At 36.8% G+C, this 13,489-nt stretch overlaps 1 protein-coding gene across 1 annotated transcript in view; it reads right to left on the bottom strand.

The window, feature by feature from the left end:
- The window catches only part of Mccc1 (methylcrotonyl-CoA carboxylase subunit 1), a 59,383-nt gene extending 50,816 nt beyond the window's left edge, over nucleotides 1-8,567 (bottom strand). The window contains exons 1-3 of the mRNA XM_076868333.2: nucleotides 8,397-8,567; nucleotides 4,961-5,007; nucleotides 2,915-3,051 (exon numbers count right to left, since the gene is read on the bottom strand). Of these exons, the coding sequence (XP_076724448.2) occupies nucleotides 2,915-3,051; nucleotides 4,961-5,007; nucleotides 8,397-8,485 (273 nt within the window). The 5' untranslated portion in view covers nucleotides 8,486-8,567. The remainder of the gene's footprint in view (nucleotides 1-2,914; nucleotides 3,052-4,960; nucleotides 5,008-8,396) is intronic.
- Between the last annotated feature and the right edge of the window lie 4,922 nt (nucleotides 8,568-13,489).

The following is a 13,489-nucleotide window of genomic DNA, read 5'->3' as shown; positions in this document are numbered from 1 at the left end:
AAAACAACAGTCATACATCATGGTATTAACAATAACAATAATAATCTTAAGTTATAATTTGACAAGAAACAAAACATACAATTGATATATACAGCAGAAAAAGAGTGAAAGTTTACTGAGGTTTATATAATGGCTAGAATATGATAATAATACTCATTCTATACATTTGTCAACTATTTTGTACTGTTCCTTAGAACTTTCATATAATAATAGCATCTTTCGCAGTAGACGAGAGAGACAATATTCATTCATTCAAAAGACTTAGTGCCTACTATGTGCCATGCTTTGATGGGGAAGCAGTCTGAACAGCAGTAAACAAGACCAATGGCTCTGTCTAGAGGGACAACATTAATCATTCACATGCCTAATGACAACTGTGATAAAGGCCTCGAGGGCAAATTATATTGTTATATTGTGTTCATGTGCAAATATGTAATAAGAAAACCCATCATTATGAACAAATGTAATGCACCAATAAAAATGTAGGGGGAAAATAGGCCCTGAAAGAAAAATCAAGTACATAACAGAGGTAGGAAGAGGACCAGATCTGGTCTGAAGGTGGTCAGGACATGGGAGAAGGGAAGGTCAGGGAAAGTTCCTCAAGGACAATGAGGACTTGGCCTGGCATATGGATGGAGAACATGGATCAGGAATAAGAATGGAGATGCAGAGAAAACATGCAGAGAAAACATCATATATAAAGGACCTAAGGTGGGAAGAAGTCTGGCCCACTTGAGCAATCAATATAAGTTTATGTGGCTGGAATAGTGAGTGAAGGGTCAAAGGACCCTCTGGTCAACATTGTAGGGCATAAAAGTTTTGGATTTTCTTCTACAGGAAAACAAAACAAGATATGGGATAAAAAAAATTAAGCTTTTGGTTTCACAAAATGCAAATTCACTCCCTTTCTAAAGAATGTTAACAATAATACAAAGGCAATGTAGTCTTTGGTACTGTTTCTTCTCCAAACTGCAATCTCCTTCCAGATATAACTTCAACTATACCCAGTTTGGGACATATTTTTCCATATCCATATTCCTATTTATTCATTCATATTTATTTAAACATACAGTTTTAGTTTTTGTTTTTTACACAGATGTAATCATACTATATAGTTATCTTCTGCAGGTGCATTTCTTACCAACAGTATATTTTGAAGCTGCTTCCACTTTAGTACATATATGTCTACTCTGCTTTGTATAACAGTTGCATGCTCTTTCACAGTATGGAGGTATTACAGTTCCTTTAATCATGAACTTCTCCACATGCATTTAGAATGTAGAGGCAAAAAAAAAAAAAAAAGTTGGATATGGGCAAAGCTGAAGGAAACATTCTTGTACAAACCTCTATCTGCATGTGTATGTGAATGTGTCTCTGGGACACAAATCTACAGGAATGTTTGTGTTGAAGAATACGCATTTAGTCCTAGCTCAATAGCTTTCGGTTTTACCAATATACATCTCCAGAAAAGAAGGGATTCAAGAACCAAATCCCAGGGCTGGGGTAGAGCACCTGCTTAGCACATGTGAGGCACTGGATTCCATCCTCAGCACCACATTAAAATATATAAATAATAAAAGATATTATGCCCATCTATAACTTAAAAAAAAGTTTATAAAAAAGGAAATAATAATAATAAAAAAAGAACCAAATCCCAGAAAAAGGACACCAAGAAGGGACAGAAGGGTTAGAAATAATGAAAGCCATGAGAAGAATTTACTTTGAAAAGGAAGGAGTAGCTTACTATGACGTTAAATAATATTGAGAGGTCAAGCCATTTTAGTCTCGAAAAGACTCCATCAGATTCTGGGACATGGATGTTACAGTGACCTTGGCAGGGAGAGTGTCAATGGAGGAGTGGGGACATAGGCTGCATAGAAATGGGTTCAGAAGAGAATGGTAGGCAAAGAAGAGAAAGGAGCAGGGTAAATGACTATTAAATTGGCAATAAACTGGAGAAGAAAGAGAATGTAAGTGGGGAGAGGTTAATGTGGGACTGCCAATAGTTATGAAGATGGAGAAATTGTACAGTATTTAAATGCTTTTAGGAAGGATCTAGTGGAGAGTGATGAAAAACACATCATTGAAAATGGAAGATGTTTTTTGAGGTACAAATATATCAATTTGTTTTTTATTATTATTTTAAATTGTCAGATAATAATTATGTATATATGGAATGCAATGTGATTTTTGATAATATGTATATAGTATGAAATAATTAAACAAAATAATTAACATATCCATCATTTGGTTTACTTATCATTTTTTATAATGAGACATTTGAAATTTATGCTTTTAGTTATTTTGGGAAAATTCTTTCTTTCTTTTTTTTTTTTTTTTTTTTGTGGTGCTGGGGATGGTGCCCAGGGCCTTTTGCATGCTAAGCACATATTGTACCACTGAGCTATACCCCCAGCTTGAGAAAAGTCTGAAAAAGACGAGAAGGACTCTAGTGTGTGGGCAGATGCTGGCAATGGATGGGAACAGGATGGATGCAGATGTGTGTAAATCAGCAGATTCTGTGGCAGGAAGTTCAATTCTATTTTCTCTGTGAAATCAAGATCATCTGCTGTGAACAGGTGGGTGATACAGTGGTGAAAGACCAGGAGAAGTTGGTACCCATAAATTTTGTGGCGTGCTTAGAGTCTTGCTGCAGGTGAAACAGACCAAAAGCTGAATTCATCCATGACTGGGGTTCTGCCTGGTGCATGATAGCTCATAATAACTGATAACCCAATCTACAGGGAAGTTAGGTCTTTTTACTTAGAATTATTAGTGAATAGTTTGACCTTAGCTACTTAAACTCTGTTAACCCTAGCAAACATCAACTGTCATCATAAAAAACTAAACTTACATAATAAAGCAAATAAATGTGATCCTTACAAGATTTAGCTTCCAGATTTTAATAACATACCATATTTACATGCATGGAATTCCTGTCTGCCTCGCTGTAAACAGCCACGGACTGCACACCCATTTTTTTGGTTGTTCGCATCACCCTGCAGGCGATTTCTCCTCTGTTTGCAATGAGGACCTTAGTAATGTTTCTTCCTGTTTAAAATACCATAAAGATCATATGCAAATATTACTGAGGCATAAGAAACAAGAATTAGAATATTCATAACCAGTTGATAAAGATTTGTCTTGGTAAAATCAGCCTGAAATTATCATTTTTTAAAAAATTTTGTGTATATACATATATTTTAATTGTTGATGGACCTTTTATTTATTTATTTATTTATATGTGGTGCTGAGAATCGAACCCAGTGCCTCATACATGCCAGTCAAGTGCTCTACCACTGAGCCACAACCCCAGCTCCTAAAATTATCATTTTAACAAATATTAATGCATTTTCTCTTCACTGAAATTCAAGATATCCCTATTAACATAAATTCTACAATTACTTAGCTTTTTAAACTTAAAATTAAAACATGCTTTGTTATGTCAAAGATAAAATCAAAATACCTTAAAAATCATCGTAGCTAATAATAACTAATCTCTAATAAGCACTTTTTATGCCTCAGGTCTTATGCGAAAGATTCAAACCTGAGTGTCTCTGGGTATCCTCAGGGGATTGGTTCTAGGAACCCATGTGGACACAAAACTCCCTAAATGCTCTTGTCTCTACTATAAAATGGTACAGTATTTGCATACAACACACATCTTCCAGTGTAACTTTAAACCATCTCTAGATTAATTAATCTAATACAACATAAATTGCTATGTAAGTGGTTGCTTTACTGTATTATTTAGGAAATAATGATATGGAAAAAGTCTGTATATATTTAGTACAAATGTAATTGTTTTTTCTGAATACTTTCTATAAATTGTTTCTTGATTCCATGGAGGCAGTTAAATTTCTGAATGAGGAGGATCAACTAATGATACTGTTGTCATTATCTCCATTTTAAAGGTGAAATTAAGGCTTAAACAGATACTACTCTTTTCAAATTATAAAGCTAAAATAAGAGGTGAATCCAGAATTTGAACCTAGGTTTGCCTGACTCCAGAACATGAGTTCTGAGTTACTCTGTTTCCTTGTCTCTAATCCTAGGTACACAGGCTATATATTGCATCAGTTGCCTGCCATCAGCCATATAATGACATGCCATTGAATTAACATGATAAATGCACTTCTGTCATCAATGGAAGTTAATATTGATAGTTTGTAATAAAGTCATTCTAAAAAAAATAAAGGTTCATATAACTTAAAATAGTGTTTTGTTATGGGGACCCATAGAACTCAAGAGTTATCAGAAGTCACCAAAGATTTATGTGTGCATTTGGAGGTGGTATGGATGAAAGTTATAACCATATTCTATTTTATTATAATATTTATTCTATTTATAATTTTAGTATATATTCATGGAAATTCCACATAAAATTCTATTTGAAGAAAAAGATTCTGCTACTTAAAAAGAACAGCTTTAAAAGCACTAACCACCATAGTTATGCTTTTCCAATTCAACATAATACAAGGGTAAGACAGACAGAAATAACAACATAAATATAAAATGTTCTCCATTATTACCTGCTGTATTTTAGACTCAACAGCAAGAGGCATTTTTGATATAAAAGAAGTGAAAACCTGACTTAAAAATTGCTAAGAAAATTATCATAAAATTACCAAACTTCAAAGGTTTGTGAGAACTAATTCTATTACACATAAACTAAAGGTTAAACATGTCTTCTTCTTCTTCTTCTTTTTTTTTTTTTTTTTTGGTATTGAACCTAGGGATGCTTACCACTGAGCTATATTCTTAGCCCTTTTTATTTTGGGACAGGTTATCATGAAGTTGTTTAGATACTCTCTAAGTTGCTGAGGCTGGCTTTGAACTCTTAGTCCTCTTACTTCAGCCTCCCAAGTTGCTGGGATTATAGATGTGCACCACACACCCAGCCTAAATATGTCTCTTTCTTAGTTCAGTTTGAAGCAAAGCCAACAAAGTCTGTCAGTACCTGTGGTTGTTCCATACTTCATGGTTCTTTGCTTCCAAGTCCATTTCCTATAAAACAAACCCAAATGAAATAAAAATTAACGAGAAAACACAATATCAGTTATTGTTCTTTCAAAATCTAATTTTTTAAAGAAAACTTGAAACCAAACCCAGATACAATCTAAGTTAAACCTTACTAAACCTAACACTAACAGAGTGATTTAGTAAGACTTTCTTTGGGAAAGAAAACTAATCTAGAAATAAGGAGCTAAGAGTTCTGGCTGTTTTCCTCTTGAACTATAAGTCCTTGAATGAGTCACCTAACTGGTTTACAATAGAGGCTGACATCTGACGACAGAATCACAGAAGATTAAAAAACCAAGGTGCTTCAAGATCTTCTACTTCAGCTTTTTTTCCAACTTTTTTTTTTTTAACATAATAACTCTCAGTAAATACTACCTCACACACACACACACACACACACACACACACACACAATTAGAAGTTTCATCAAAGATAAATAACCCTACATTTTGATACTTTCCTTTTTTGTCTTTTAAAAATGTGCTGGCTAAACTATAGTTCAAAAAATACCAATAGAATTCAATCCTAATAGGTCAGATTTGACATTAAGAACAGACAAGTAAAGGGAAGGAAGCTGAGCAGGGGCAGCAAAGGGAAAGAATGCTGGCTATGGGGTCAGGAGAGCTGAGTGTTCATCTGTGACCCAATGATCAACTTGCCCAAGCTCAAGTCACCAGTGCTTTTCAACTGTTTTTTTCATTACTACTCTCCTCATGAGAAAACTTAAGAACTATGAAATAAGATTTTATACGTAAGACTGAGCTTTAAAGGGCCACAAACCATGATGCTATGTAAGATTTTTTTTTTTTTTTTGCTCTCCCAGGAACTGATATTTGCCCCTTGAATTGGGGATACAAGCCTTACATCTTATATTCAATGTTATTGTACAAGAGAGGACTATAAGAGGTGATTCTGAAGACATATCACAGTTTTAAAAATATGTAATTCAATTCCAAGTTTCTGTATTAAAGGAAAGGAGGAATAACTTGTTTGATCTGTTTTACCTAGGTAGAAGTTCATGATTGTTTATGACAGTTTAGTTCCCCAATACCTGTTTAGACAGTAATTTAACCCTGAAACATTAGTCAAGAGCTGATGGAAAGCAGGCAAGATTCACTTTGAGAACAAAAAAGTACAATATTTACTAGATTTCAGTTAAAAAAAGAAAATGCTAGGAAATCAAACTGCAGAAGCAATTCCACCTTAATCTTTTCCATCTACATCTGGAAGATGTAGCAAAACCATTGTTATAAAGGTTTCATAAAGTGAAAACTTTCCACACAGTGTACATAAGATATTGTATAATTATGTAGCAGTATATATATATTTTTTATATACTATGTAACTGAGTAGGACTAATATTGCACTGGGGCATAGATTCAGAAGGCTGCATCACTATAGTGACTCTATATACTCATTGCCACTTAATACACATTGAATTGGATGCTGCCATCCATGAAAGGCTGGTGGGAAGACCCACAGCTTTGGCACATGAGTTGTGTACGAGAGTTTCCCTAGAAGGATGCCATTCTTCCACATCTTCCCAATTCAGTTGACTTCACTTTCTTGATCTTCAAGGAAGAGTATCTTTTCTGATTTTTTTAATAAGGTATTTTCTAATTTACCAACTTCTTTCCTTTGTATTCTTCAGGTAGGTTTGTGGTAAGACTTAAGGCCTGTCCTAATCAGATATTTCTATAAAGTGGTGAATTCTCATTAAATTTAGCTTAAGACCTAATAATGTTCCAAGGCCACTGTTGACCTAAAGTTTTCTTGTGCCATCTTCTAGTAAAAAGAGATGGAGATAGATATATCATTATAATCCTCTATCTCAACAATGTTTTGATTGGTATATTCCATTTTCCACAATTATCTAAGCTACAACTTAAAACAGTGACTTAAACAAAATTAAGAGGTTGCTTTCATGAAATAAATACACTCTGATTCAAGAAAGCTTCTATTCTCATGCCTAGAATTCCACGACTAAAAATTCTTTTCTCTAAGCTATCAGAGAATCATGGCATGAAGAGAAATGTAAAATCCTTATACCAACTCATTTTTTTAAAATTCTATAATCCATCAACAACTCTAAGGCTTTCTAGAGTGACAGCAATAGTAAGAATCATTCTATATAAGCTTTGAGAGGGAAGAGAAAGAAAGGAGTCTGTAGTAATGTTTTGAAGATCCCTGGGAACTGAAGAAAAGTCAGGAGAAAAAGAGTGGCACTACTATTACTTTCACCAACTTTCTTATTTTGCTTAGGTGAGTCCTATAGTTTAGTAATTGAAAGTCCAAGGCGGCTACAATCATTTGTGGAAAATAAAAGCAAACAAGTTTATCTAAAGGGCTGAGTTTGCAAAGTTTGTTTATGAAATGATTGAAACAGGTCAGATTCTGTTTAAACTTCTTTCCATGTGTTAATTTTCACAACTGAGGATATTGGCATCACCTCCTTCTAGGTAAGAAAATTGAAGCAGAGATATTAAGTAACTCAGCCAAGATCACACACCTAGTGAGTAACTAAGCTGAGAACCAACCTTCTAACTGCAGTCTGTGCCTCTGAACACTAAGCTACATTGTCTTTCCAGAATGGTGGAAAATGATAACACTGAAGCAAAGAAAGATAAAGAAGCTAGCTACCTGCAAATCTGAGGGTGTTTTCACTGCCAGAATAATCATTACTCATGCCTGGAACTAACATTTGAAATGGATCTGGAGCCAGGTTTCTAGAGTGAGTCACTTGGTAGATAGTTCTGTTCCAACTTGGGTATAAGAGCTTTTGACAAATGTCCCAGCCCTATGGAAAGTAAATTTACTCTTATTAACTAAATGCATGCTAACAATGGGAAAGAGCCCCAGGAGTCTTTCTTTGATTTGGACCCAAGAGCTGAACTGTAATGAACTTTGAGGACGTCCAGGTCCCTCTTGCTAGTTGCGAGATCTTGGGCAGGTCTTTGGTTTCCTTGAGCTTCATCAGAACCGGGATTGTAATAATGCTGGCACACAAACGGTGCTGCGAAAGCAGAAAGTAAATGCCTAGGAGGTGCACAGTGTCGACAGAAGCACGGAGGATGGCAGGCCCAGCTCCATCTCTCTCCCAGTCCTCGTAAGTGGAAAAACAAGCCAACGGCAGATTGAAGGGTGGATGGGGGAAGAGGTAAGTAAAGAAAAGGATGAGTGGAGATGTCTCATTTCTGCTGCAGAGACTGACAGCAGAACCCCGCCCCCCACCCCAAAGCGGCTGGGGTTTTCCTTCTGTCCTCTCCCAGCCCGCGACCCTGGGTCCCTCCGCACTTCCCGCAGCTCATGCGGGTCCATGCACCCTGTGTCCTAGCCCCCGACCACTGATCCACCGCCCCTCCAGCCGCGGTCACCTCGGCGGCAGCAGCAGGACCGAGAGACGCCGCCACCGGTTCCTCTCCGCCGCCACCAGCAGTACTGACGCTGCCGCGGCCGCCGCCATATCCAGGGAGCCTGACTGCTTACAGAAGGGAGGCTGCGACCCACGCGAGCAAGCCCTTTCCGCTCCTTAACCCTTGTGTCCACCGACGGCCACCGTCCCTTCCAAGTACAGCTGGGGGCGTCTCCATGAAAGCCAATCAAAGAGAAGAAAAAGGCTTCGGTGGTGACGATTGGCCGGCAGAGCCCCGGTCTCCGGGGCGAGCCTACCCGGGGAAAGGTCCCTTCTCCCCGCCTCCGGGTTTCTCCTACAGCCGCAGGGGTTCCTCCGCTTCCGAGGGAGGAATGTTCCCTGGTGATCTTTTCCATGAAAAACCAGGGGAAAAAAAAGTCAAATGGAGAGTAATAAAAAAGCAGGGCCCATACGAAAAATTATAGTAAATTAAACAAGCAAAAGTTTAGGGGAAAAATATAAAAACAAACACGAGGAAAGTAGGAGGAAGAAATTAGTAAACATAAAGAAATAAATTAATGATTTATGAAAACAAAAGGGATAATAAATCGCTGGGAGCAGTGGCACAGGCATGTAAATCCAGCAGTTTGGGAGAGTGAGGCAGGAGGATCGCAAGTTCCAGGCCAGCCGTATCTCAAAATAAAAAATAAAAAGGCCTGGGGATGGGACTCAGTGGTTAAGATCCTCTGGGTTTAATCCCTGGTACCAGAATAAATTGAGAAAAGTGCGCGAATGCCCCCCCCCCCCCACACGCACAGGGGAAAATCATAGATACAGAAAAATGAATTAAAAAGGTAAATAAATATGAAAAGCACATAACCTTTTACCAAATACCAATAAACGTACTACCTTCATTACCATATTAGCAAATATGAAGTGGAAGAATTCTAAGATCCCACTGTTTTGGCAGTTTTTGAAATCTCAATCCCATTTGGGGTTCACATGTTTCTCTTTGGTCAGTTTAGTTGTAAATCATTTGTGGGCACTTTGCATGTCTTTCAATCTGGTGACATTTAAATTAATTGTTTTGTTCTAGTTGATCCATTAGGAGAATATGCCGAGGTTTTGTTCATCCAACTGAAGAGACAAGAATGACTGGTCACGATCAGAGTTTGGGGTCTTCATCTAGTAAGCCCACATTACCTCATTGGATCATTTTGAAAATTAAAGAATTTATGTTAAATGACCTCTGAAACTGTAAAAAGTTTTTTTTTAATTCTATTTTTTTACACAAATGGAGCACTTTTCATTTCTCTGGTTGTACATGATGTAAAATTATACCATTTGTACAATCATACCCATACATGGGGGTAATAATGTACATATCATTCTACCATCTCCCCCTCCACAACCTTCCCCACTCCCCTCCCTCACTCTCTCCCCTCTGCTCAATCCAAAGTTCCTCCCTTCTTCCCTTGCCCATTATGGATCAAAATCCATTTGTCAGAGAAATCATTTGGCCTTTGGTTTTTTGGGATTGGCTTACTTCACTTAGCATGCTATTCTCCAATTCCATCTTTAAATTTTCCACTCTTCAATTTTTTTTTTTTTTAGTTATACATGGGTACAATCTTTATTTTGTTTATTTATTTTAATTTTATGTGGTGCTGAGGATCAAACCCAGTACCTCACATGCTCAAGGCTAGTGCTATGCCACAGAACCACAACCTCAGTCCCCCCTTATTGATTCTTGATTTACTTTTTGTGCTTTAGGAGTGTTGTTAAGGAAGACAGGTTCTTAAGCCAACATGATGTAGATTTGGGCCTGCTTCTTTTTCTATTAGGTACAGAGTCTCTTGCCTAATTCCTAGGTCCTTGATCCACTTTGAGTTGAGTTTTGTGCAAGGCAAGAGATAGAGGTTTATTGCAAGAAAGATCAGGATGTCCTTGAGGGCTAGCAAACCAGAATTTCTACTCATAAAAAGTCTTAAATTTAAATCTATATAGTTTCCCTAGTAGAATGATTAGATGGACAGAAATTTGAACTTGTGATTCTGTGCTGAGCTATACTCCCTACATTAGACCTTAAATTAATATTTTGCTTTTTTAAATTTTTTTTTCAGTTGTAGATGGACACAATGCCTTTATTTATTTATTTATATTTTTTTCATGTGGTGCCGGGGATTGAACCCAGTGCCTCACACATGCTAAGCAGCGCTCTACCACTGAGCTACAACCCGGCCCAATATTTTGCTTTTATCTTATAATTATCCTGTGAATAGCCACAATTTTGCACTTTTTGTGCTAAAATATTATTTCATTGCACATAAATATTCAAAATATACAATTTGGAAGCATTGTTTTGGCTTTCCTAAAATTTAAAAAAATATATTCCTCAAAAAACGAAAGTGCTCTGATTGTCTCTAGAACTCTGAAAATCCATTTAGTAAAGTAGAGCAACGCTCAGTGGCACTGAAAACAAATGTATACCAGCTTGGCTTTCCAGTATCTGAAAGAGGCTCAGACATTTTCTTCATCACCAGTCTCACATTTTTAATTAAACTCTGTGATCTTGTCAATCTCACAAATTTCATGTCATTCCATATCAGTTTGGATGTGTTTGCCTGTAAGTCACAGAACACCCAGCCAAAAATGAGAAAGACTTATCATTTCATATAACAAGAATAGAAGATAGACTGTTTCCAGGACTGATGAACTCCATAGCTCAATACTGTAACCAAGGATGCAGGCATATGCTTCTCTGTTCTGCTCTGCCATTCAATGTCAGAAGAAAGCTGCTCAAGTTCCCACCAGCACAGCAGACAACACCCAGCAAAAAAAAAAAAAAAAAAAAAAAAAAAAAAGACATTTTCCCCCCATGCACTTCAGTTTTTCTCCTTTGGTTTTTAAAAACATTTTATTATAAAAAGGCTTTAACATTTACAAAAGTAGATAGAATTATATAAGAAATCTCTGCTCCCATTATACACTATCAACATTACCAATTCATTATTTTTTTTTCATTTCTATCCCACCCAATTCCACCCCCTAGAAAATTATTTTGAGTCAAATCCCAACCATCATTGAATTTTACCCACAAGGATCTCAGAATGTATAAATACAAAATCAAGAATATTTTAAAAAGTAGTTAAAATATAATAATCACACCAAAAATATTGACAATAATTTCTTAATATTATCAGATATAGTTGAATTTCAAGTTTCTTTGTTTTATAAATATTTTTCTTTCTTCATTAAAATTTTTTAAAATTTAATTTTTGCATTTGTTTGAACCAGATTCTTTTAAAAAGGTCAAACTTTACATTTGGCTGATACATTTCTTATGATTCTACTAACCTATAGGTTCAAGTTCTTCAATTTCTCATTTAATTCCCTTGATTATTTATTTATTTGGGCACTAGGGATTAAACTCAAGGGCACTCAACCACTGAGCCACATCCCCAGCCCTATTTTGTATTTTATTAAGAGACAGCGTCTCACTGAGTTGCTTAGTGCCTTGCTTTTGCTGAGGCTGGCTTTGAACCCGAGATCCTCCTGTCTCAGCCTCTTGGGCAGCTGGGATTACAGGTGTGCACCAGTTTTTTTTATGCCCAGCCATAAAAAGTTAGATTGTGACAGTTTATCCTATAGCTTCTGGGTTTGGGTTTTGCTGATTCCATTCTCTTGATCTGTTTGAACATGGTCATTTGACCCTGGCGTTTCATGTAAATTGCTAATTGTACTGGCCAGTACCAGCTGTCTCAGTAGTGGATCTGGCCAAGATCAGAACAGCCCCATGGAGCCCATCATACTGCTGACCTACAGATTCATGCTAAATAAATAGCTGTGGTTTTAAGCCACTAAATTTTGGGGGTGATTTGTTACACAGCAAAAGATAACTGATACACTGAGTGTACTCTTTTCTAGTAGACTTCTTTTAGTCAATGTCTTTGAATTTCATTTACATTGTGTGTATTTTTTAAATTATTTTATTATGTTGATGGATATTTATTTACTTATTTATATGTGGTGCTGAGAATTGAACCCAGTGCCTCACACATGCTAAGCAAGAGCTCTACCACCGAGGCACAACCCCAGCCCTGTTGTGTGTATTTTATTACATGAAAAATATTACACTTGTCCATTCTCCTGATGAGACACATTTGGATTGTTTCTGGTTTGTAACCTATTAAATGGTACAGTGGAATTTTCCTCGGTTTGAGAATGTTGCTTCCTGCACTTGAAGAGGCCCACCAAGTTCTGTATTTCCTTCTTAGTGAAAGGGAGGCAGAATGCAAAAATCACCTGTATTTTATTTTGGGGGAGGTATTCTGGCATACTCCTGACCCCCGGTTCCCTAAAGATACTGAAAACAATCACTGAAACTTTATCAAGTTCATCTTCTCCCTTCTGGAATACATGTGTCTTACCAAGGTCTCCAGCATGATAACTACTTTTTTGCTTATTCTTTCCAGCTAGCATGATGTTGCCTGTGTAATGGATGAGTGTGATGTTTTTCAGGATGTCTCTGTTTGTCCAGGTCTCTTTGGATTACACTGTTACAGAGAGCAGGATAGTTAACAAAGCTATGAGGCTAAACTGTAGATGAATATTGTTGTTTGTTCCATGTGAATGTGAATTGGTTTTGATTTTCTTTTTAGTTGGAATGGGGAAAAAACATATTTGCCAAATCAATGGATGCCTACCATGTACTAATGGCCTTATTAATCTGCTCTAGCAGTGACCCCCATCAGATGGCTGCTGCAGTCAGGGTTACTTTTTGATTAAGTTTGCAAGAATTTAGAATTATTCTCTGGAGTTCATTCTGCAGGGACCAGACTAATGAGTTCAACAGAGAAATGACTGGTAATTCTGTAGGTCTTTAATGGTGGTACTGATTTTTGCCATCCTGCTCCCAGACACCAAATTATTTTTTATTTATTATTTCAGTGGGGACAAGGAGGAAGGCATTTCTGAGATTTCCACGTGGCTTTTGCTACAATGATAGCTCTTTTGTTTCCTTTTTCTTCTTTTTTTTTCTTAAGACCAAATCTCTTACTCTCCAGACTGGGGTCCAATGTAAGGGTTACTCCAACTGCTAAATATATCAACTCT

Source organism: Callospermophilus lateralis, chromosome 10, assembly GCF_048772815.1.
Source record: "Callospermophilus lateralis isolate mCalLat2 chromosome 10, mCalLat2.hap1, whole genome shotgun sequence".
Lineage (NCBI taxonomy): Eukaryota > Metazoa > Chordata > Mammalia > Rodentia > Sciuridae > Callospermophilus > Callospermophilus lateralis.
The sequence above is the reverse complement of the archived record's forward strand: the minus strand, read 5'-3'. Positions and strand labels throughout refer to the sequence as shown.